Source organism: Podarcis gaigeae (genome assembly GCF_964106915.1).
Source record: "Podarcis gaigeae genome assembly, chromosome: 14".
Classification (NCBI taxonomy): Eukaryota; Metazoa; Chordata; class Lepidosauria; order Squamata; family Lacertidae; genus Podarcis; species Podarcis gaigeae.
In genome coordinates, this window is record NC_139690.1 from 45432535 (window position 1) to 45458799 (window position 26265).

General features: G+C 47.2%; 2 protein-coding genes across 4 annotated transcripts in view; one reads left to right on the forward strand and one right to left on the reverse strand.

The window, feature by feature from the left end:
* Positions 1–26265, forward strand: part of LOC310831093 (myosin-11) — a 1553087-nt gene that overhangs the window by 268268 nt on the left and 1258554 nt on the right. The gene's annotated exons all lie outside the window — the stretch shown is intronic.
* The window catches only part of CLEC16A (C-type lectin domain containing 16A), a 96838-nt gene continuing 78049 nt past the window's right edge, over positions 7477–26265 (reverse strand). Inside the window, exons 22-24 of one of the 3 annotated variants that reach the window (XR_014557765.1) lie at positions 23454–23594; positions 15856–15982; positions 7477–8646 (exon numbers count right to left, since the gene is read on the reverse strand). Coding sequence is in view for 2 of the 3 variants with exons in the window: in XM_083711352.1 (XP_083567478.1) it covers positions 8333–8646; positions 15856–15978; positions 23454–23594 (578 nt within the window). In the remaining variant the exon portion in view is untranslated. The remainder of the gene's footprint in view (positions 8647–15855; positions 15983–23453; positions 23595–26265) is intronic. The other 2 variants (XM_083711352.1, XM_083711353.1) reach the window with 2 other exon arrangements.

Here is a 26265-nt window from a genome sequence, read left to right on the forward strand (position 1 = left end):
GGGCTCAGAGCGGCTAACAACAGTAAAAGTAACACAGTTTACATAAAATCACAATCAATTAATTGAAATGTATTCTAAAATCAATTCATTCTAAAATCAATTCAGAATCAAATTAATGGCCAAAGGCCTGGTGGAAAAGCTCTGTCTTGCAGGCCCTGCGGAAAGATGTCAAGTCCCACAGGGCCCTCGTCTCTTGTGACAGAGAGTTCCCCCAGATCGGGTGCACGGCCCAAAAAGCCCTGGCTCTGGTTGAGGCCAGCCTAACCTCCCTGTGGCCTGGGACCTCCAAGATGTTTTTGTTTGAAGACCATAAGGTCCTCCGTGGGACATACCAGGAGAGGCGGTCCCGTAGGTACACGGGTCCTAGGCCACATAGGACTTAAAGGTTGAAACCAGCACCTTGAACCTGATCCTATACTCCACTGGGAGCCAGTGCAGCTGGTATAGCACCGGGTGAATGTGATCTCGTGTAAGGAGTCTCACCGCGGCATTCTGCACCCGCTGGAGTTTCTGGGTCAGTCTCAAGGGCAGCCCCACGTAGAGCGAGTTACCATAATCAAGTCTGGAGGTGACCGTCCCGTGGATCACAGTGGCTAGGTCAGGGCGAGAGAGGTAACAGCTCTTACCGCCAGAAAGTTCTTCCTGATGTTTAGTCGGAATCTCCTTTCTTGCAACTCGAAGCTAATAGTTCAGGTCCTGGCCTTGGGAGCAGCTGAAAACAAGCTTGTTCCGTTTTCCATGTGGCAGCCCTTGAGATAAATGTAGAGGGCTATTCCATGTCCTCCTTTTTCCCAGGCTAAACATACCCTCAACCGTTCCTCATAAGCAGCCTTCCTCAAACTCAGCCCCTCCAGATGTTTTGATACTACAATTCCCATCATCCCTGACCACTGGTCCAGCTAGCTAGGGATCATGGGAATTGTAGGCCAAAAAAACATTTGGAGGGCAGAGTTTGAGGAAGCCTGCTCATAAGGCTTGGTTTCCACTTGGCTGCATTGATTCTGGGGCATTTTACAGCCAGGAAGTCTCAGTATCTTAATTCTGAGAACATTATCGCAGTAGAGACACACACACCCTGCCCATAAGGTGGGTGACTAATACCGCATTTCACAGACTGATGCTGCGGCTGAAAGAAAATGGAGAAAACTAGATCGCTCCATCTTCCATGTGGGAGCCCTCAATGGAGAAGCTTCAGAAAGGGCTATGTTCTTCCAACTCTTTGAAGGCCAGTGGCCAGGCATCATAAATGGGGACAGTGCCCAGAGGTATCCAATTGGCCATTGTATGAACAGTATGCTGGACTAGACGGGGCTTTAGTCTGATCCAGGAGAGCTCTTCTTATGTTAAGTACTGTATTTTTCGCTCTATAAGACACACTTTTCCCCTCCTAAAAAGTAAGGGGAAATGTCTGTGCGACTTATGGCACGAATGCAGGTGGGAGGCTCTGCTCGGTGCTCCCTTTAAAGAGCCACGGGGAGCGTGTGTGCGGCTCTTGGGGGCTTTTCCCCGAGGAGGGAGAAGGGCCCAAGAGCCGCAAACACACTCCGTGCGCTCTTTAAAGGAAGCCTCTCCCAGGCAGGGGATGAAGGCTCCCATTGCTGGGGAGAGGCTGCGCGTAGCTATCTCATAAGCCAGGACAGCAAGCGGGATCGCTGCGCAGAGATCCCACTTGCTGCCCTGGCTTATGGGATTCAGAACCCCCCCCCCTTGTTTTCCTCTTCCAAAAACTAGGTGTGTCTTATGGTCTGGTGCGTGTTATAGAGCAAAAAATACGGTAAGTTCTGGGCTCACACCAGTGTTCGCAACTCCCATTCTTCTAGGCGTATTTTGCGACAGGGAATTTCATTAGTGTGAGCAGTTTCTGAGCTCTGGGCGCAGTACCGCGCCTAAGATTTCAGATAATAACTGCAGAGTGGAAGGAAAAGAGGACCTTTTTCTGCCCCCCCACTTCCAACTACTCTCTGGAGACTGGAGGAGAGACCCTCTTAAGGTTATTAGAGGGGTGGACAGGGGAAGGACTGGACCATATGAAAAAGGAACATAATATTTTAGTGGCAGTTCATTCATTTTCAGCTTTGTGTTATTGTTACATTAAAAAAGGGCCTAGACATTCCGTTGACAGGGACGCGGGTGGTGCTGTGGGTTAAACCACAGAACCTAGGACTTGCCGATCAGAAGGTTGGTGGTTCGAATCCCCGCAACGGGGTGAGCTCCCGTTGCTCAGTCGCTGCTCCTGCCAACCTAGCAGTTCAAAAGCACCTCAAAGTGCAAGTAAATAGGTACCGCTCCAGTGGGAAGGTAAACGGCATTTCCGTGCGCTGCTCTGGTTTGCCAGAAGCGGCTTAGTCATGCTGGCCACATGACCCGGAAGCTGTACACCGGCTCCCTTGGCCAATAAAGCGAGATGAGCGCTGCAACCCCAGAGTCGGCGACGACTGGACCTAATGGTCGGGGTCCCTTTACCTTTACCTAGACATTCCATTGCTGCGCCCATATCCTAGGTTTAAGGTGCCATTTGGCCCCTTTCACATCCGTTTCTAACACTGGCTCACACGAGAACGAACTTTGCGCCATTTCTGCAAGCAAGACAAAACGGGCAAGAATCTCCATGGCTTCCCTTCGGTTTTGTGAATCAAATCTACTTTACTATCTGTGGCAAGGCACTCAATTACTGGCTAATTATTGTACTTCTGAAGTGTTGGTCGTTTACTCGAGAGCCAACTGGCTCGGGAGCCCGGGAGCGATCAATCACATTCCACAGCTTAATTACCACATCATAACTTTACAAGCTGGGTTGTATTGATTTGAACAGCAGCGTAGCTATTTTTGGCCCTAAAATCTTTTCTGTCTGCCCATATATAAGATAGTAGCTCTAGGTCTAGGTCTGCAAGGCATCTTCTAAAGTCAATGATGTGTTGGATACTTAACTTTGCTAAATGAACGTCGTGCATCATAAGTCCCCTTTAGATCTCACTTGGACTCTTTCCAAAAATTCCAAGAACAGTTCTTGAATTCATATTCAGTTCGGCGTACCCACAGTGTGAAAGCGGCTGCTGTAAAACACATTTTTAAATAAACCAAACCTCTAGTGCTATAGCCCAGTTGCGATGAGAATTCTGAGCACCCTAGATGCCACTTCGTGGAGATTTAAGGGAACGGGGCAGATTACGTGGTATACGTTGTGGAATTGCCAGTGTTAACAAAGTATTTTCAGAAGCTATTATAAATCAGGAGAAGGATGTCTGGTTGTGAAAGGCCATTGCAACCGTTTGCAAAACCCTAGAGGGCAAAAATTGGTTGGATGTTTGTTGACTGCAAAACAAATCTTAGGTGCAAAATTTTGGGAGCAGCTGTAACGGTCTCGAACAGAAGAGTGCGGGAAAACATGAATATTTTAAAAATAAACCCGTATGCTACAAAAGGGGAAATGAAAACGAAATGCAACCAAAATCCACCCATCAGAATGTCAGCATGACTTCACTGGATTTACAAGATCTTGGCTTGGTTTCAGGAAAATGAACAATGAAGCCCTTGGGTTCTCCAGCCATCTATCTCTCCCAGACATTAGATTATTGGGAGGATGGCACCGTTCCAAAAGCAGTTCACGGTCACAGGTGGTCTCTCCCCTCAGGACATGATCCTGTGCCTGCTCGATTTCCAAGAACATTTGCGTCATTGAAATACTGAAAAGCAGCAGTTGGAAAAACTTTCCTTCAGCGCCAGCAGATTCAAGTTGACCAGTCAGTCTGTTTTACTTTATGTATGTGATTTATATAATGCCAGCCATCGCCTGGCTTTAAACTTCTGATGAGCAAAGCTAGGGCTGGTGTGCATGTGTGTGGCAAATATGGCCCTCAAGAGCTCTCCGTCCGGCCCTCAGAACTGTCCCCAGCCACACCCCTCACTGCCCCATCTTTGCATCCTCCTTGCCTGGCTAGAATGTGTCCTTGAACTCTGGTAATCTGAATGCAGCAGCTCCTTCCCAGAGTGTTGATTTTAACCGCTTTGGTATATCCCAGGAATGAACAGAAAACATCCAGGGAGGGAAACCGAGAAGAGGTCACTTTCTAGCTTGCCTCCAACCCCAGCCCTTGATGTGCAGATTATTTCCCCTTAACCTGCACAGCCTAAGAAGCGCCAACGCGAGCGCTCAGCAAAAGCTGCCAAGTGTCTGTATTGGGGAAGAAGCCTTTGAACCAGAAGCGACCGAAAAATGGGGTCAGGAAAAGGTTATTGGTACAAAGCAAAGGCTTTTCAACAGGAGCATAACCTTGTGGAGTCCCAAATTAACAAGAAACAACAGACTTGAGTTTCTGTGAGAATAGAAAGAAAACATCTGGTGTATTTTGATTACAGGTAGGGTTGTATAGGGACGCGGGTGACGCTGTGGGTTAAACCACAGAGCATAGGAGTTGCCGATCAGAATGTTGCCGGTTCGAATCCCCACGACAGGGTGAGCTCCCGTTGCTCGGTCCCTGCTCCTGCCAACCTAGCAGTTCGAAAGCACGTCAAAGTGCAAGTAGATAAATAGGTACCGCTCCGGCGGGAAGGTAAACGGCGTTTCCGTGCGCTGCTCTGGTTCGCCAGAAGCGGCGTAGTCATGCTGGCCACACGACCTGGAAGCTGTATGCCAGCTCCCTCGGCCAATAAAGCGAGATGAGCGCCACAACCCCAGAGCCTGTCACGACTGGACCTAATGGTCAGGGGTCCCTTTACTTTTACTTTAGGGTTGTATAAGAGCCGGCCAATGCTGCTGGATCCGGCCAATGGCTCATCTAGTCCAGCATCCTGTTCTTGCAGTGGCCAACCATTATTACAATACAGTGGTAACTCAGTTTACAAACTTAACCCATTCCGGACGTCCGTTCTTAAACTGAAACTGTTCTTAAACTAAGGCACGCTTTCCCTAATGAGGCCTCCTGCCACCGGTGCCCTTCCACCATTTGGATTCCGTTCTTAGTCCAAGGTAAAGTTGGTAAACCGGGACACTACTTCCGATTTTGCGGAGTTCGTAAACCGAATCGTTCGTAAACAGGACTGTTCTTAAACCGAGGTACCACTGCATTACAAACTGCCGTGATCCTCAGATGACCTGAGCACAAGAACACTGTCTCCCTCTGTGGTCTTCAGGAACTGCTTTTCAGGAGCATTCCTGTCTCAGCCGGTGGAGGGAAGAGTATACAGTGGCGTAGTGTGGGGGGTGCAGGGGGGGCCGGCTGCAACATCTGGGGGTTAGGGTTAGGGGGTGCAAAACCACGGGTTAGGGGGCACAAATTACTTGCCTTGCCCCGGGTGCTGACAACCCACGCTACGCCACTGAGAGTATAGTCATCTTGGCTAGTTCTCCTGGGCTGTCACTGGAGGATCAGGCAGCAAAGAGGCTGTCTGTACTTTTGGACAGAGATGACTTGGCCCCTGTATTTGATGCTCAGCTAACTTCCAGACTGGATTATTGTAATGTGCATCTGCTGAAGATGACTCAGTAACTTCAAATAGTCCAAAAGGCAGGGGCCAGATTACTTGCTGGGGTTCCTTATAGGACTCATACGACGCCAGTTTTAAAACAGCCAGTTACCCGTTTGTCTCTGGGCTCGATTCAAGGTTTTCACATTAGCATTCAAAGCCCTGAATGACTTTGGCCCCAAACATCTGAAAGATTGCATCCTTCCCTACAGTGTTGAGATCAGAAGAGGGGGAGCTCTTGGTAGAAGTTCAAAGGGTGACAGGGTAGGAGAGGCTTTCTCTACGACAGTCCTCAACTTGTGGCGATCCCTCCTCACAAAGGGGCAATGTGGAACCTTCATTACATCGTTTCCAATGTTTGCTGACAATGCACCTCTTATCCTTGATGCTGAAGATTTTAGGTCCTGTCCTATTCTCTTGACCATGGGTAGGCAAGCCGAGGCCCCGGGGGCCTGGATCTGGCCCAATCGCCGCCTCAATCCAGCCTGCGGACAGTCCGGGAGTCAGTGTGTTTTTACATGAGTAGAATGTGTCCTTTTACCGTATTTTTTGCTCTATAAGACGCACTTTTTCCCCTCCAAAAATTAAGGGGAAATGTGTGTGCATCTTATGGAGCGAATGCAGGCTCCATGGCTGCATGGAGATCCCGCTGCGCTCCAGAAGCTTTGCGTTGCTTTCGCTGAAGCCTGAAGAGTGAGAGAGGTTGGTGCGCACCGACCCCTCTTGCTCTCCTGGCTTCAGGGATAGCTGCCCAAAGCCTCCGGAGCGCAGTGGGAGTTCCCGCTGCGCTCCGGAGGCTTCGTGTTGCTTTCACTGAATCCAGGAAAGTGAGAGGGATCGGTGCGCACCAATCCCTCTTGCTCTCCTGGCTTCGCTCCGCTGGAGAGGAGCTGCACAACTTTCCCTCTCTGGGCAGCGCCGCTTCAGTGAAGCGGGAGGAGAAATGGAAGGGGCTCCGCTTCTCCTGCCACTTAGCTGAAGGGGCACTGCGCAGAGAGGGAGAGATTTTTTTCCCCTTGTTCTCCCCCTCTAAAACTAGGTGTGTCTTATGGTCGGGTGCGTCCTATAGAGCGAAAAATACGGTATTCAAAATGCATCTCTGGGTTATTTGTGGGGCATAGGAATTTGTTCTCCCCCCCCCCAATATAGTCTGGCCCCCCACAAGGTCTGCGGGACAGTGGACCGGCCCCCTGCTGAAAAAGTCCGTTGACCCCTGCGCTTGACTATTAATTTAATTGATTTAATGCTGGGAGGAATTCTACACTGCACTATGTCTATCATTCTGCCAGGACAAGCATTGCAGCTTGCCAGATAAAACAATCCCCCCTCCCCTTCCTTTCCCAATTTTGGGGGGCACACGGGGGGACAGCCCCGCTGTGTAAATAGAAGTCCTTGCACAGGGCTTCTGTTTATGGGACTCAATTGCTGAATCCCAAACATTGCTAGGACCTTACAGGTGTGAAACATAATAGAACAATTGCTAGCAAAGGACTAGAGCAGCCTTTCTCAACCTGTGGGTCCCCAAATGTTGCTGAACTACAACTCCCATCACCCCTAGCTAGCAAGGCCAGAGCTCAGGGATGATGGGAGTTGTAGTCCAACAACATCTGGGAACCCATAGGTTGAGAACTGCTGGACTAGAGGCTGCCTTCTCATTCTACCTAAAGCATCCAACTGAACTGGCACTTGAAGCTTATTTTAACCCTGGTGACGACAGCTTCCTTCATTGGGGTAACTGGCTACCTTAAAAGATCTTGGGGGACAAGTGAGGGGCTGCTGCTTGTTCTCCCTGAGCATCTGCCCCCCGAGGCAGCTGCCTCACTCTGTTTAATGGTAGGGCAGGTCTCTTTACCTGCTTGAGAAGTGAGTAGAATGCATGGTGGTACCCAGAAACTAATGCCAGTAGGATGTGAACTGGATTTATGAGGATATAAACAAAGTTCCTCCTGAAGGCTGCCGCGGCAGGAGAGCACCAAGGACGACGACAAAGAAGCCACAAAATAAACGAGGACATCAGTATGCTAAAATATTTTACATTCCTCTGAAATCTCTTACACAAAACTTTGCCCGCAATTCCCCCATGTGTTCCTCCAAATAAAGCCCTTTAGAGTTATGCCAAAGACCCGAATTTCTCGTGTTTGCTTGCAAAACCACCCCACCCCCCGCCAACAGATGTGCGTACAACTTCAAGTTAAAATTATTTCAGACACAGAATACACGCAAGTTGGATATTAAAGTTTTACAGTGCTATAAATACAAGCGGCCAGCTTGGCTGGGATTCCCAACAGAATGCTCATGCCTCCGAACAAAACGAAAACTAGAACTCAGCAGGCTAGAAGGAAGTTTTGCCCAAATGGGACACACACACACACACACACACACACACACACACACCCTACTAAAGTTCCTTGGTTGACGGCCCTTTCCTCCAAATGAAGTGGAAAAGCACCCCATGGACAGAAAACTGGTTCGGATCACGACAGAGTTTAGTTTGCTCGGTTGCAGTCATGGCTTTTGAAGGTGGGACTGTGACAGTGGCATTAAAAACAAGCAACAGAAAAGAGGAAGCAGCAGCCAGGTACTTCCAAAATACCGTCCGCCACCAATTCCCTTAAATTCTTTCCTCCCGCCTCCCTGCAACACCAGCGTGCAAGGCCAGTCCTGCACTGAAGCTTGAGGTTCCTCCCATCTTTATTTTTAAAAGCCTGCCTTGCACGCTGAATTTTCATCAAGAGACGCAGATGGACACGGGTTGAGGGACGTCGCTAAGCAGCCAGTGACGCCTCCGCTGGCTCAACTGCTTGCGGGAACAAGGAGAGTGCTTGCTCGCTCGCGTCCCCGACGCTCTGAGCCACGGTTTGACGCGCGGCTAAGTTTGTTGTCCGTCGGTCTCTGTGGAAACACCTGGTTCGGCGGCTGGCGGCTGATTCCCGCCGACGGCAAGAATACTGTCCGTGTCAATGGGCGGGACCAGCGTCAGGGACTCCACGCTCAAGGTGTCCGTGCTGTCGTTTGAGATGAGGGAGATGGTGGGCTGCGGGGCAGGAATGAGGCTGGGAGATAAATTGGCCATTTCCGCTTCTGTGCTCCTCTTGCCAGATTTTGAGTTGTGCGCAGAAGAGTCGTCCGCTGCCGGCAAGTGACCGGAGGATGCCTGGGGCTGCTCAGTGGCTGCTGAGTCATCTGTTCAGGCGAATGAGAGAGAGAGAGAGAGAGAGAGAGAGAGAGAGAGAGAGAGAGAGAAGGAAAACAACCATATTACATGCCTGGGTGTAACAAGCATTATCGCTAACCGAAAAGGGCCGCCTCTTCAGATGGAAATCAATGCGGCAAAGAGAGCTGGACTAGGACCTGGGAGGCCAGGGTTCGAATCCCCACTCAGCCAGGAAACTCCCTGGGTGACGTTAAGCCAGTCTCTGCCTCTCAGCCTAACCTACCTCACAGGATAGTTGTGGGGATTAAATGGGGACAGGGAGAAACCGCCTTGAGCACCACGTTGAGTTCCTTGGAGAAAAAAAGTGGGGCATAGCTGCAGTAAAAGGATAATATTGTGCATGGCAAACAAACAAAATTTCTCAGGGTGGTGAAAAGGAGGCTTGGGCTCAAATCTCAGTTCAGACACAGTCTGGCCTCAAGTCACCTGTGGGTTCAATGATAACCTAGTTTAGGTGCAGGGGGAGATTTGGCATCCCAGATGCTGCTGAACTGCAACTCCCATCATCCCTGCTCTTTGGATGCACTTGCTGGGGCTGATGGGACTTGTAGTCCAGTGAGATCTGGAGGGCCAAAGGTTGCACAAGGTTTCCCATGCCTCTCTAGCAACACAGACAGCTGCCTGACCCTGACCCGGACCTTTGGTGCAGCTTTAGTCCTAGTTAACCTGTGGAAAGTGCTACTTGACTACATTGCACCTGTGGCAAGAACCAGGAGCTGTTGTAGCTTAAAACAACAACAAACAAAAAACAGTATGGAAGGAGGGTTAGTTCTGCAGAACCTTCATGCAAATACAAAAACTCAACACTGTGGTTTTAATTTTGCCAACTCAGTGTTTATTTCCAGTGTTTACTTGCAAACTCTGCTCGCCTTGCCTTTCTCTGGCTTCCCTCACTCACCCTCTTATCTCTTCCCACGAAATTCTTCTTACCCTGCTGTTTTGACAGCATTATTTAATCCCTTCTTCTAAAAACGTATTCCACTCTCAAAGGGCTTTTTAAAAATTGAAATTGAAAAAAAGACTATGAAAATGTGACCTTGCCCCTCCAGCAACAAAGAGGACCTCTGATTTGCAACTGTTATCTCTTTCCGTTTGCTGAGATCAGGAAAGGGACACATCTAGGGGAGGCACCAGGTCCACCTACAGCAGACTTCCTCAACCTGGCGCTCTCCAAATGGTTCGCGCTACAACTCCCGTCAAGCCGTCAGCGCAGGCTGCTGGGAGTGGTAGCACAAAACATCTGCAGGGGGCCAGGGCTGGGGGAAGGCTGACCTATGGTATCTTCCAGTGTTTCTCAAACTTAGGTCCCCAGCTGTTGTTGGACTACAAATCCCATCATTCCTGATTGCTGGTCCTGCTAGCTAGGGATGATGGGGGTTGTAGTCCAACAATAGCTGGGGACCTAAGTTTGAGAAACACTGTTAACTAGCTAGACATTTCTCGATGGAAGACAATCTTACTTGGCTACAAGTGATCGCCAAAGAGGAAGACGAACTCTCTCAACTGAGAATACAGCATGATAAGGATTTGCATTTTTAGGCAAGGTCTTACTATCTTTTGCTGACTTGTTTGCGGCATAATATTTTAATGCCTCCTACTGCTTTGTGGTTATTTCTGTGATACTGCTATTGCCATCCTTACCTCCAGGCTTCCCTGCTTTCCTCTCTGAGAAGTTTAAAACTGTAATGCAGGTTTAGAAGGAAATAAAACAATGATGGGCTGTGAAGCTTTAACAGATTGTCCCTGCACAATCTCACTTTCGGTCCTCTTATGTTGGTTGGTACTGAAGATACTGTTCAGGGAGCAATCCCTGACCCCTGTGGGTGTCCACTGACAGACGCAGCCCCCAATTCAAGGCACTTCTGGGTACAAGGACCCTTGGGCATAAAGAGACAGATTTCTGGGAAACAAGAACAGCAACAGAGGCATGGATGGCTTTGTCCAGAAGAAAGAAAGAAACTGGGCGAAAGAAGCCCTGGACGGGTGAGCTTTGACTAAAGAGGGAAATAGCTGCACCAAGCAATGCAATTTCAGTAGCTGTGTTTCCCTTCATGTTTCTCTTTGTGTGACTGCTGCAGAACATCCCCAGCTTTTGTGACACCCAAGAGACAACTGCTCCAGGCATTTTGGTTCAGATGGGCACATAATCTCCTCTAAGTGCATCATGCGACACTGCTGGCCTCTAAAAGAGCCGGGGACCCCACTGACCTCAGAAAGCACTCTCTTATCACTTCCCACAAAAATATTTTTACCCTGCTGTTCTGACAGCATCATTCACTTTCTTATTCTAAAAACTTATCTGCTCTCAGTGTGCAATTAAAAAAAAAATCCTCATGGATATTCTCCAGCATTTTTTTGTGCAATTTCCTCCTAATTCATACATTTTGATGTGTATGAACATTTTGAGCACGTCCCCCTGACATAATGCAGTTTGTACACTGTTTTCACTATCGTGTGCAATTTAATGGACACCTCGCCCCAGCATATACATTTTTGAATGCACTAGGTGGCTGGAAAACCGCATTGCAAAATTCATAGAAGTGCAAATTTCAAAAGGTTGGCAGCACTTTGGTTTGCATATTGTTTCAGGAGGTTGGACTGGGCAAGTTGGCCGAATGCAAACCAACTCCAATGTCTCCCTTTCAGCACAAGGTATCTGCAGAACGACCCTCGAAGCAATGCAGTGAGTGGTGGACACAATGGATTTGGCATTCTCAAACGGAACTCTTGCTTGTGCAGAATTAACAGAAATCCAACAGAGAGGCATAACTTAAAAAAACAACACTACAAAGCCAAAACTAGCAGTGGAAGAAAAGGGAAGAGGGAAGCTGAGAATTAAACCTGAGTACAGTGGGGAAAATGAGAGAGCTGGGTGGAGTTGAAATGATAGACAGCAGTTCCTTTCATGGGTAAAGGGTTGGTTATGCTTATTATTTTCACAGAAGAGGACTTCAAGCCAATGCATATTTTTAATGTCCGGGAAATATAACTTAATTTTTGCTTTGCTTGGCAGCCCCAAACCGCAGCTCTGTAAGGAAAGGAGACCAAAAGCTGTGAAGGAAATGGTGACACCCATTGCTCTTTCTCTCCCTCCCCAATCCTTCCCACATTTTTGAAGAGAAGATATGTAGCGGGGGGAGGGTGTGCCACCCCTTTAAGAAGGTTTTTTGTGTTTTGCTGCTTAAAGATGCAGGGCTTGTGCCAAAAAAGGAGGGAGAGGAGAAAAAGGCAGAGTCGCTTCAGCTCAGAGTGGGCGAGGGGGAGAAACCAATAACACCACCAGCGTTTTCTTGAATTCCAAAAATGCAAATACAACGTAGACCAATTCAGTCTGTGCTGGCAAAGTGGTGGGGATGCCTGATCGCAGAGGTTCAGAGGGAAGGACACAATGGAAGATTGCAAGTGGTGGGGACGCCTGATCGCAGAGGCTCATAGGGAAGGATGCAACAAAAGATTGGAGATCGCAGGTCCTCTGAATGTCTACTCTTGAGCTTGGGATTCTGTACAGTCTGTTGGAGGTTTGGGGGGGGGGGGGTTCCGCAAGAACAGGAGGGAGGGAGGAGTTATATACACACAGAAGCAAGGGAGCTGGCCTAATGAAAACATGATGTGAAGGAAGTCAGCTGGGAGGGAGTAAAACTCCAGCCAGTTTTCAGTAATGGGGAGGTCGTTGGCAGAACATGGTTTTTTAAAGTTTAAAATAACAATTACGTCGGGTTCCATCCCTGGAAAGGCCCCTCTCTCTGCCAAGGAGAGCCAGCTGGAGTAGATCTTGCTAGGCTAGATGGGACAACGGTCTGGCCCATTGGAGCCAGTTCAGTTATCTTGGTAAGGGGAGTGGGAGAAGGAAATAACAATGAACGGAGAAGGGCTGCAGCCCAGTGGTACAACATCTTGCATGCAGAATGTCTCAGGTTCAATCCTCGGCACTAGAAGAACCTTCTGAGAGCCACTGCTGGTTGGTGGACCATTGGCTTGACCTGGGAATAAGGCAGCTTCTGCGGCTTCTAAAGCCCAAGGGGAAAAAACACTAGGAAGAATGGGAACTAGAATGATGTGTTGTGAAACTGAGCCCACGCGAATTGTCAGTCCAGGCGCTGTCTCTGGAAGTGGATAGACACTAATAAGGAGAGCAGGGTATGGCCAGTCTCTTCCTGGCTGCACAAATCTTGCTCTGAGGGCCTTCTGGCGGCTCGCTCACTGTGATACATGAACCTTATAGGGAACCAGGCAGAGGGTCTTCGTGGTAGTGGCACCCGCCCTTTGGAACGCCCTCCTGTCAGATGTCAAGGAAACAAGTACAGTGGTACCTCGGTTTACAAATATCTCGGAAGCTGAACGTTTTGGTTTTCGAATGCTGAAAACCTGGAAGTAATTGATTCTGTTTTCAAATGGGCCTCAGAAGACGAACGGCTTCTGCTGAGTCCCCCCCCCCCCATTTTCTCCATTGAAATTGCAGGCCGTCCTTTGCGCCTTGGTTTTTGAACGTTTTGGAAGTTGAACGGTCTTCCAGAACAGATTATGTTCGAAAACCAAGGTACCACTTTAACTATACAATCTTTAGAAGACATCTGAAGGCAACGCTCTATAGGGAAGTTTTTAATGTCTTACTGTGTTTTTATATTTGTTGGAAGCTGCCCAGAGTGGTTGGGGCTACCTAGTTAGATAGGCGGGGTATATTATTATTATTATTATTATTAACCGTTTCCTTCATGCCTGGACTGTCCAGACTGTACAAGCAAGTTCATCTGTAGCACAGGGATTAGAAAGTCAGACTAGGACCCGGGAGACCAGGGTTCAAATCCCTACTCAGCCATGAAGCTCACTGGGTGACCTCGGGCCAGTCACAGTCTCACAGCCTTAAAGCAGTGTTGTGGGGATAAAATGGGGAGATTGGAGTAAAATGGGGAGAATCGTGTATGCCACCTTGAGCTCCTTGGAGTAAATGTGGGGCAGAAATGTAACAATGAACAAATGAATAATAATAAAACATTTAGGGCCTGCAATGAAGCAGCACGGGAAGAAAGGGCCCCAGGATCCTGGGCCCCAGGATCACCTATAATGTTACAAGAGATTCTGGACACAACTCCCAGCTGCACTATGGACCTTAGGATAGGCAAGGACATCACAGAACGTGTATGAGAACCAAAGAGGTCTTTTCTAGCTTCTTGCCCAAGGGCTTGTGTAAGAACGTGTACCTCAGCCAATAGTCTCTTAAAAAATCACCCTGCACAGTTCAGTGTTGGGTGTGGATCAGCCTTCCCGAAACTGGTGCCATCCAGGTTTTGTTGGCTGACAATTCCCATTAGCTACAGAATGGCCAATGGTCAGGTATGATGTGGGGAGTGATCCAATATAAACTGGAGGGCACCAGGGGGTGCTGCTGGAGAAGATGGGTTACTGCTGAGACAGCTTTGACAGGTTTCTTTCTTTTGCACTACTGGAATCTGTACCCGCTGGGACCATGCTAGTCTCTGCTGTCCGATATGCCGGCAAGCCGAGAGACATTGAGTAATTAATGAGCACAATCTCTATAGCACTTCTCAGTTGGGCTATGAGGATTAATTGACTGATCAATGCTATCGACTGAAGCTTTCCCTGTAAAGTAAAATTCACCCTTCAAATTGCCGCAATTCAAAGAGAGCCGAAGATGAAGGCCGGGGAATCTTTGGCTGTCATTCCTCAATGCAGCAGGCTATATAGTCACACCAGCCTTCTTCCCTAGAATTATGGGATAGAATTGGACGAGCTCTGTTGCAAAGTAGGACTGATGGTGGCGGGTGGCATAATCCAAGGGACATCTAGCTTTTCACGGCCATGCAAGGTCTGCAAGTGGCCTGATGGAGATTTGCAAGATGTGTGTGGCTCACTGTCAGTCTTCACATGTCAAAAATGCACGCAGGAGGAGGCTTCCTATCTGTCTTCATCCACCCAAAACATAAAGAAGAGGCATGGGGAGGAGAAAATCAAGTCAGAATGGAAAGGGAGCACCTTTTGGGTTAATTTCTATGCCTGAATGTTTGTGGGGAAAGTACTTTTCTGTCCTGAAATGCTTGTCCTTACTTGCTTTGACTTTGGTGTAAAGAGAAATGTCCCTGAAAGGTAAATAAATGAAGTCCCTGCCACTGCCACCAGTGTTTGGACGAAATAGCACCTTAATGGCAAGATGCACTAGACAAATTAAAGAGTTTGGAGAGGGATAGGAAAGCTGCAGCCCTTCAGATGTTGCTGGACTCAGTTCCAGTCAATGTGGCCAATGGTCAGGGGTGAAGGGAGTTGTAGTCTAGCAACTTCAGGAGGGCCATGGTTTCCCCATGCCCTGAGACAGGCATTCAATGATCTGGGGAAATGGAGGGGGTGCCTCAAATTCTCATGAGAACCTAAGGAAGCTCCCCGCTTTGCAAGGAAAAGGCAGATCTCAAAATATATAGAAGCAAACTGATCATGGCCTCGAAGGACAATGGCTGCAAATAAAAGCAGGTGGCAAACAATATTGTAAGAAAGGGAGCCAAAAAGCGTCCAACATACAGAGAAAGCAGCAACACAGACTTTACACATTTTAAAAAAACTGAAAGGAAACACAAAACTCCAATTCCGTCATGCTGTGAACACAGCTTGCCTGAACCAATTCCTGCTGAAAGGTTTTGAGAACTGGGGTTCATTCTCACCTATCTGAACTGATGCTTGAAGCTACGGCAGGGGGGCAGAAATGCTCCCACCTGCATCCCTTGATCGCCCGCTGTCAGGCGAGTTCCCAGTTGCCGAACGCTAAGCCGCCGACAGCTCAGGGGCCAGGTAAGAGCCTTACGCTACCCAAGAGCCAAAAGATACAGGAGTCTGGCATCTTGAACCTTGTGACCACCTTTTCCGGTGGACGCAACCCAGTGGGAGGAGCTGCTCTTTGTTTCAAGGAAGAAAGCAAGGGGGTGGCTATGGGGTGAAGCTAGGCTGAACAACCAAGGTGCTCCCTTTCAGGGGAATTAGCCAGGAAGGGTGGAAAAGGCCTCTACGCACCCTGGATGTGAAATACTGCATTGTGAACAGCAGCTGGCTGTTTCTGCATGTGTGGAAGAGGATCGCAGCAACGCTCCCTTGGCCGGGTAATCTCTTTTTTGGGGAGGACGAGGGGAGTGAGAAGGGGAGCCATACACCACATACACATCCAAGGAGAAACCTGCCTGAAGGGATTTTGCAAGGACTGATGCTGCTCCAGCTGCTGCCGGAAGGCCTAAACCCAGTGTCCACCGTGACTGTCAGCCTCCGAGAGACTGAAGACCCGCCGCCGTCCTTTCCTGCCAGGCCTAACTAGAGGAAAACACAGCAATAGATCACATGAAGCCATTAACAATTGGGTGGGTGGGGAGAGGGCATGGGGTGGGGACTCACAGAGATGGGAAGGAAGAAGACATGTTATAGCAGCCTTCCCCAACCAGGTGTCCTCCAGAGGTTTCGGGCCACAAGGCCTGCCGGCCAGGATTTGTGGTCCAAAAGATCAGGAGGTACCCCAGGGGGTTGCAGGGAGGCTGTATTAAGAGTAAACATCAAAACGACCATCACCAACACCACAAACATGCTCACAAACAGCTGGCATCCTGCGGTCTCGCTCTCTTCGGAAGCCTCGAGAGGCCGAGAAGAGGTCCCCCTGTTACCGAGTACACAAACCGTCCTCAAGAATGCCACGTGTTCAGGTTGGCTCGACTTAGGATTGCCAGGCGATGACAGCGGCTAAGCGCCAGGGAAGGAAACAGGAATGCTTTCGGGTTCAAAATGATGGGGAAGGGGGGAGGGGAACCTCGACGACCCACTTAAAAAAGAGGCAAGAGCAATTTTTTACAGATTTCTCGTGGGTTAGCAATATTCCATCCCACTTAATGGTAATAAATTGCCGGAGGATGCTCCGTCTCCCCCAGAGCGAGCGATAAATTAGGATGTCAGATAAATCTACCCTTTCGAGAAAGGAAGCCTGTAAAATACAGCACTTGGATTACAGTCAAAGCTAAGTGCAGCACATTTTTTTTCTTTAAAAAAAAAGAAAAAAAAGAAGATCCAATGGGAAGCAATTTTTTAAAAAAAAAAGAACGGGGAGGGAAGACAGACAGAACACCACAAAATTTTGCAAACACAGAAGATTTCTGGAAAAACATCGTTTCAGTGGAACAAAGAGCAAGACAGAACAGCAGGTGCAACAAACATCGTCATGTGTGGGATTCAGCCATGATGGAAGATCCAGGGTCGTGTCGACGGAATATGTTTCCTACAGAGGGTTGGAGCTCAGACTCGAAGAACAACACAGGACATGGGAGAGGAGTCAAATTTGTGTGTTCTAAGCAGCAGCAGCAGCAGCCTTTCCCAACCACGCTAGAAACACTTCCGTAAGCCGAGGGAAACCGGCAATGGCAGACTGCAATATGGCAGCCCCACACGCCTAAAGTGCCTGTCTATCACTTGGGAGACTCAGTAGCGTATTATGTATACAGAGATAAAGTGCCAATAGCGGTGACAGTCATCATAAGAACGTTAAGAAGAGCTCGCCTGGATCAGGTCAATGGCTCATCTAATCCTGCTCTCAGTGTGGCCAGCCAGATGCCTACGCGAAATTCGCAACAAGGACCCGAGCACATTCTGATACCCACTGACTAAACTTTACTTTCTCGGATGGGGATGACCCACCTACAGTTGTCTGTGCTCTGATAAGCCCCGCCTGGCTTGACTACTGCAATGAACTCTACAGAGGGCTTTTTCCCTTGAAGGCCGCCTGGAAGCTGCAGCCGGTGCAGAGCACTGCTGCCTGTTGGTGGTTTAGGGGAAGTAAGATGGGATCACATTACAGCAATCCTGGAAGCACTGTGCTGGCTGTCAGTGACTGGGTCCTATTCAAGGCGCTGGCGGAATCCAAATTGCTGAATGACTGCCTCTCTCACAGCATGCCTGGGCTGCAAGTTTTGCCAGTGAGGCCCTTGTTTGTGGTGCCCTTGGTGAATGGGACTCTGGTAGGGGAGTGGGTGAAGCGGGGCCTTCTTTGTGGTGGCACTCTGGCTAGGGAACTCCCTCGTTGTTGTGATCAGATTGCCCGGCACATTATTCTCATTCAGGGGCTAGCTTAATACTTACTTTCCCCAGTTTTTGCAGCGTATCAGAAGATAGAACATTGCTGTATACCAAAGTCAGACCCATTGGTCCATCTAGATCAGTACTGTCTACACTGACTGGCAGCAACCCTCCAGGGTTTCAGACAGGGTTTTTTTCCTAGTGCTGCCAGGAGATGCCACAGATGGAACTTGAGACCTCTGGCGTAAAAGGCAGGTGCTCTACCAGTGGGCTACAAGGCAGTCTACTGCTGAATTGCATATTTTATTATATAATAGGTTCAAGGAATTGTCATCTATCCGAGGGTCATCTATCCACACTGTGGTTTTAACTTGGTTTTAACGTTGCATTTTATTGTTAACTATCCTGGGGTGGACTAGAAAAAGAAATGAAATCACAACAATATTAATAATAGGCAATAATGATCAAGATGATGGTTTGTCTTAACCAGAAACGACGTGGGAGGGGATCTAAGTAGATACAATTGTTTAAAATTATCTTTCCCCCCAAATTTATTACCTGTCTCTCCTCTCCAAAGGCAGCCTAAGTCAGCTCACAATAATATCACATTAAAACAACACTATGCGTATTGTGGAGAGCAGTTAAAACCAGCAGTATACAAACTTTATAAAACCCACCCTGGGACCATATGGTAAATTGTAGATTAAAAACAACAACTAATAAATTAATAACAGCCTAAAGCCTAGACAATCTTTTTTTAAAGTCTTCATTCTCAGGACACTTCAGAATTTCGGTGGGTGCTGGGATTTGAGCTTACTATGTTGCAGCAAGGTGGCAGAGGGTGGCGTGTTTCTCCCCCCCCCCCCTTTCCAGGAAACATTTTCCCAACACTCTGGCACCTCCCCAGGCTGCCTGAAAAAAGTATTGTGGAAGGAGTTTCCTTCTGGCAATATTCTCCAGGAGCAGAGACCACTCAGTGAGATGGAGGTAAGAAAAGGCACTCTCAAGCACCCTTCAGCCGCCTCAAAAGGCAGGCGAGCGTGATATAAACCAGGCACACACACCCTTCAGAATTTCACCAATTTCTTTATCTCCCCTTTGACATGTTTTGCAGTGCAATTTCTTTTCTCACGGCTGAGAAATTTTCAGCAGAGCTCTAATATGATCCTCTCCCTCTGCGCCTTTTCAGTCCAGAATTCTTATCTCATGTGCCCCAGGGCAGAGGTTCTCAAAGAGTGTGGCAGGAAGATTCAAGGGCGATCAAAGAAACATTTAAACATTTCTGTGCAGTATGGTATGGTATCCAAATAATTTGGATATACAACCAGAAACATTCTTCCTGCAGTTCTCCAAGACATGCTGTGGTGAACAGGGTTTTTCAATATGAAAGGTCAGAGAAGAGAAAGGCTTCTTTGTGTTGATGAGGAGATGAGAGCTTGTTTGTCGCAAATTAAACCTAATATAAACGAGATTACCCAGCAAAAGCAAGCTCATACATCTCACTGAGTTTATATGCATACTTAAGGTACATATGTAAGAGGCCCATTTATAATTATATTTTGGGAATGATCCATGTTCTTCTGCATTGTTTTAAACTTTATGGATGTCCCACGATCATACTATAAAGTAGTTGTGTTCTGTGTTATAAATCAAGCACTGCTAGGAGTTGTTTCTTTTCATTTTCCGATGTATTCCTTATAAATAAAAAAATCAGTCTGGTGCAAGCAAGTTTTTATTCTGAAAGTGTGGCTCGGGGGGGGGGGGGGAGTTTGAGAACCACTACCCTATTAAGATGAATGTATTGCCAAAGATGTTGTTTTTGTTTCAAACATTGCAAATTGTGGACAAGACGGAGTGTTTCCGGAAGTGGCAGAGAGATATTTCTAAATTTGTCTGGCAGGGCAAAAAGCCCAGAATTAAGTTTAAGATATTAACTGACGCGAAAGAAAGAGGGGGCTTTGCCCTGCCAGACTTAAAGCTGTACTATGAAGCCGCAGCTTTCTGCTGGCTAAAAGACTGGCTACTTCTTGAAGACACTGATGTGTTGGATTTGGAAGGTTTTAACAACGCTTTTGGTTGGCATGCATACTTATGGTATGACAAAGTTAAGATCAATAAGGCCTTTAAGAACCATATTGTCAGGAAAGCAGTATTCAATGTCTGGACAAAATACAAAGACTTATTGGAAAACAAAACTCCGAGGTGGCTCTCCCCTCTGGATGCTAAGGCCCGAAAAAGACCCAGTATGGAGGCCAAATGGCCAAAATATTGGGAAATATTAGAAAAAGACAGTGACAATTGGACTGCATTGTTCAGAAGCTGCGGGGCTCAGAAGCAAGACAGGCGACCTGCCTGCCCTGGGCAATCCAGACGAGGGCAGAAAGGTGAAGTTTCAGACAACACCCCAAACATGACATTGTACAACTCTCTCAGCCCTCCTCTGTGCTGTCCCTTTTAAACAGGCAAGAAGCTTAGAAGAAAACCACATGCATTTTAAAGTGTGTGTGTGTGTGTGTGTGTGTGTGTGTGTAAAATGCCCTGTGAAGTTCCTAAAACACCAACTTTTCACCCTAAAAGAAGGAAAAACAGCGCCCTGGCCCTTTCCTGAGCTCCTTATCTGAATCATGGATGCAAGCTATGGATAACACTTACAGCATGTTACCCCAAAAGGTCACAGGAAGGAAGGCATGAAGGCAGAAAGGCAGGAAGATATTGCTGTACTGATGAAACAAAGAATGCAACTAATTTGAACATTTTAGCAACAGTTCTTTGGCGTCTATTGCGCAGGATGAGCTGGGAGGATTCTGGAGGACAATGCTTCTGGTGAAAGGTGGAAAGGCGAGGGGTCAAATTTAGTGTAGAAGAGCTCTTAGTAGGCTTTGGGATGACGTAAGAACCCGTCAGAATTACTGCAGGCTGCTTACTTAATGAGTTGGGCAAGCTCTCGACTGCCGTCAGAAGTAACGCGAAAGCTTTATCTCATCTGTGCCTTTTGCATAAGACACAGTCAATGACAGTGCTGCGGACAAGGGGGAGGAAGGATTGCTTAACCCACAGACAAAGCCATTTCACTAATTAGGCAACCAAGGGACTGCACGGCGGCTCCCGGATTGTGAAATGCGTTGATGGCAAAAGTAGTTTGGGGAACGTGCTTTGATCTGAATGAAAGTGCTCGTAAAAACACACACACACCTGTTTAAGGTTTGCAGCTGGCATCCTTGCACTGAGAAGGGACTTTCCTCACTTCCCAAGACAAGGCAAGGCTCATTTAATGACAACAAGAAATGGAGTCCTTAGTCTGTCTTCTGTTTCAGCTCTGTTTCAACACCTGCTGAAAACCTTACATGCTTATTATGCAGCCAATGAAGAATGCATCTTTCCACAATGGTTAGCTGATTTCTGACTGTAACTTTTAAATATTCTCTATCATATTGTTTTATGTGTTATTTAAAAGTTTCAATTGTTATGAATAGCAGTAGATAAATATTTGTATAAAGAAATAAATAAGAAACAATTACTTCTGGAGTAGAAAAACCTTTGTTCCTAAAATAAATCAAAGCATTGATAAAGTAGAACTGTAACAGCCTTAATTTCATAGCACAAACCGTGCTTCTCAGCTCCATGGGTTTTATTCCCCCTCTCTAATACAGCAGTCTGCTTTCAATCAGGTTTTGTAATATTAAAGGGTGCATTGCTGCCTTCAGCATCAGTTTAGGTTCCAGGTGATTAGAGCAGAACATGATTTCACATTTTTAAGTGAAACTGTGGAGGTGTGGCCACACTCTACAAATAAGGCCCCTGCCCCTTGCTTCTCAGTGGAACAGATAACATAAGTTAATAAAAAAATCCTGACATAATGAAATAAAATATAGTCGGGATGAAAGTTGCCACGATGCAGCCAAGGGGCGGAGGGACACTAGATAGATACTGCGGATCAGTATTTGTGACCTGGAACCAAGAAGAAGAAGAAACAGGTTGATTGTCTGAGCAGCTCATATCCATCACGGCAAGGGCCCAGCTTGGAAAGTTAACTCCTCGTCGTGAAGTGTGTGGTTTTCCAAGGAATACAAGTTCTTTAATAAAACCCTCCCTCAGAAGGCAGAGCTTTCATTTCCCAATGATACTACACCTACTCCGCTTTTTAGGATGTAAACTGTTAGCCGCGTGTTTAAAGACTGCTAATGTCACACAGAGCTGCCAGTAATTGCTGGAAATAGATTTTAACAAGGAACAGCTGACTCCACTCCCATTTTGGGGCTTTAATTTAATTCAGACCCACACAACTAGGCTAAACATGTGGTGGAGCAAACACCCCACCGGCAGTCCAAGTCAGTGCCGTCTATCAAGTGTGGGTGGGGAAAATAAAGCTGGGGTGGGAGGAGGAACTTCTGCACAAAGGCTGGAAAAAACACACACAATCACCTCATTCTTCTTCCTTGGAAACCTCTACAGAAGATCAATAGCCTGTCAGCAAATGCATTTGTATGAAGGCAGACCAGCATTTGCTTTTAACAAGCCTGTACATTTCCAGAGTTTATGATACCCATGAAATACAGGTGTGCTGAGTTTAAGGTCACTATGGCACAGACAAGTTGCCTGTGGAGGTTTTCTGCAAAAAAAAAAAAAAGCAAAAAAAAAGCATCCCTGCAAAATAAGTTACTCGTGGGAGGGGAAGAGAAGGAAAAAGGAGGAGAGTACAATTCAAAATTTATACAGCAGGATCAGGCTGTTAAAACTACATACACAAAATGCAAAGGTTACTAGATTTGAGGAATGAAGCAATATTTTGCAGTTGTTCCTGGTAGCCAACAACGCCCAATTCCTTAAAAAGGAAGGATGGGGAACCTGTCCCCCACCACAAGGTATTTCTGGACTTCATTAGCCCCAGCCAACATGAACAATGGTCAGGAATGATGGGAGCTGCAGTTCAACATCATTTGGAGGGTTATAGGTTCTCCATCCCTGAACTACATCTAGGGTGGGCATCTTGTTTGGCACCATGAATGTTCCTTAAAAGATGACCTTGAAATTTAGTTTTCACTCCCATACACACACATTTAGATTAAGCAGTCAGATCATTTCAATGGAAATAAAGAATCAGGATATAAACACAAGTGCCAAAGGACAGAGAGATCACTTGATTTTTTTTTTGGAGAGCTTATTATTAAATTTGAAATTCAAGTTTGACTTAAATTTGAACCAGGAGTCCAACTTGTTCTCAGTGCTGAGGAATGTGTGAAATGACCCACAGTGCCTTTAAGCATGTGCAGAGCGCCTTTGTCTTACTGCTGAGCAGCCATGCCAGATCTTAAGTTATCTGGGATCGTAGGAATAGGATTTTCAGTCGGGGAGTGTGGATTCTGGAATGGTCTGAGCTCCAGCAGGCGAAGAAGTTAAGCATTAGCACAAAGCGTTTTAACGCAGGATCCTGCAGCAAGCAATATTGTTCTCTCATAGAATTTGAACCAAGAGAGTGATGCAGAATGGCCTGCCAAGCTCACCCACCTGCCTGACTTGCAGGCCTGAAGCCAGAACTGGGAAAAACAAAATCTCGTATAATTTGTCCCCCAGTTTTGTATAGACTCACTTGAACCGCCCACCCCGGGTGCCCTTTCCAAAACAAGTTTAACGAACAGGAGATAAAATATTAAGATTAGGAAGTCTCTTTAAAACCCCTGCAGAGTCTATAAAACAGCCTACAGGAGCTAAGAGCAAGAGGCTTCAATACCTGACGGGCTCTGGACCATGGAAGGAATCGATGTAGAGCTGGTGGCAGAATCACAGCGCCCGGTGCTTCCGCTGGACGAAGGGGATGGAGATGAAAGCGGCGAGGGGTTGTGCTGGTTGATGCACTGGGCTACGGCAAAACCTGCAAGGGAGGGAAAGCAAGAGTTTACACAGAGGGAAGCTGGCCAGAAATGCAAAAGCACTTCCTCACAGAAGGATAGGGACAATGGACGTGTTGTGGACAGATGCCATCAGCTGGAATGAGAAAAACTAAGCTACACTGGCCAACAGGAACAAGAGAAAGCCATGAAATGTTGCATGAGGTTCAGTGCTTTGTTAGGTAAATTAAGGCATACAGTGGTACCTCGCAAGATGAATGCCTCGTAAGACGAAAAACTCGCAAGACGAAAGAGTTTTTCGTTTTTTGAGTTGCTTCGCAAGACAAATTTCCCTATGGGCTTGCTTTGCAAGATGAAAATGTCTTGCAAGTTTGTTTCCTTTGTCTTGCAAGCTCGTTTCCTTTTTCTTAAAACCGTGCATTCAGGGGGTGCAGTTGCGACTTGACTTCGAGGAGCAACTCATAGCACGCGGTGTGGTAGCCTTTTTTGAGGTTTTTGAAGACTTTGGTGATTTTTGAAGCTTTTCCAAAGTCTGTGCTTCGCAAGACGAAAAAATCGCAAGACGAAAAAACTCGCAGAACGAATTAATTTCGTCTTGCGAGGTACCACTGTACATCTGAAGAGCCCAGTGGTCCAACTAGTGTCATCATCCTGCTCCCTGCAGTGGATAACCAAAGGCCTCTAGGAAGCCAGAAAGCAGGACAGGGCAGGAAAGAGAATACCCCCTGTTGTATGCACCCACTGGGCATGAAGGTTTCATTCAGGAGCCCTGCAGCTTGAGCAGAACAAAAAGTTCCAGCACCCTGTTGCCTGTACTGGCCAACCAGATGCCTCTAGGAAGAGCTTGAAGCTAACACACCTCTCCTGCCATTGCTCTCCAGCAACTGGTAGCCAAGAGGAAGACTGTCTCTGAGCCTGGAGGTTCTACAGAGAAGTCATGATTAACAAATGTGGAGAGACCTCTCCTCTCCCTCCATGAAATGAATTTAAACTACTAAAGAAATGGGGATAAAATGATTTTCGCTGAGAAAAGGCCGAAAGCTCACAACACTGATTTAGTACATCGAGGTTTTTTCTCCCTCCAGGAAAAACCTTTCCGTATCACCATCTGACACGGAACCCTCTACGTTTTGCAGAAGACGGAGACATACCCCATTCACTTGTGCTTCCCGTCTCTTATCTCCAAAGTGCTCTCACTAGCCCTGCAGGGTAGACTAGTTCATGAAACACAATGCTCCTTAGCCCTCATGAACTGAGAGGATAACAGGGAGCTACCCGACCCTGAGCTGGACCATTTCTCCAGAGCTTCAGGCAGGGAATCTTCACCAGCCCTACCTGAAGATGCTGGGGGTTGAACGGACACCTGCATGCAAAGCAGATGCTCTCTCCTATCCACTGTGCTACAGTTCCCTTCCTCCAGAGAAGCAAAGCCACAGATATTGTAAATCCCATTCCCTGTGGCACTTCAAGCTATTGTTCTGCCTTCTTAAACTCCTCCACAAAAGCAAAGAGGGATGTCTGGATCAGCAGAAACCCCCCTGCCCTTGGTGAGAAAGGGAAAAGGTGCCACAGATTTATTGGATTTCAAAGTAATTTCATTTATTTGTTTATTCAACTGATATCCTGCCCTTCCTCCCAGAGGAGCCCAGGCAGGCGAGGGGCTAACGCTTTAATCACAAAACACTTTAAAAAAGCATTCTAAAAGCAGTTAGAATCATTCTCTTAGCCAGTGATCTCAGGGTTGCCAGGAACAGTGTCCTTCAGTCATCAAATGCCTGAATAAACAGTATTTGTAGCTTATTTAAGTTTGTGACTCCCCATTTTATTTTCCTCGAACAAACTTGTTGATCCCGTTAAACAGGAAAATGAAGAGTGATAAATGGAAACAGCGCCGAAAGAACCCATTATGCAGATTGACATGAGAAAATTTCCAAGGAATTCCAGGATTCCCTTGAGCAGAGCTTGAAAAGACTCTGAGAGCTGCCTGGTTCTTTTCCAAACTACAGCCTTCAACTGAAGCAAGTGGAAGCTCCCATTCTTGGGTACGAAAGCTGCTCATTCATCCCTGAGCCTACCAACCAGGAAGAGGTACAAGCAAACAGGAGGAATGCCCAAAGGTTGGAGTTGGGCAGCCTAGCTGTGAAACCTCAGTGGCTGCCACATTTAAATCCATTCCACACATTACACAGCAGTAAAGCCTGTTTCACCCACCAGTATGTCCTTGGCAGGGAACACCAGTCAATCGTGTGTGGAAAGAGATGTAAGCTGCATTCACACTTTTATGTTTCTTTAGGTGTACACTTGAGGCGCATCCTTTTAGCAACATGACCTTCTTCCTTTTCCTTTTTTAAAAAGATGAGAGGTGGTCCTTTAAGAAACAGTGCCACCCCTGCCACTTAACACTGAACGGGGGCTGGGGGCGGGGAATGAAGGAAATTGATTTTTACAAAGCGCATTTCACTTTATGAAATGGGAGAACTATATATTCCAACTCAGCTCCTTGGGTGGGGCTATGGGATATGAAAGCAACCAGTGTGGTGTAGTTGCTAAGAGCAGTGGACTCGTAATCTGGTGAACCAGGTTTGCTTCCCAGCTCCTCCACATGCAGCTGTTGGGTGGCTTTGGGCTAGTCACACTTCTCTTAAGTCTCTCAGCCTCACTCACCTCACAGGGTGATTGTTGTGGGGGACGAAG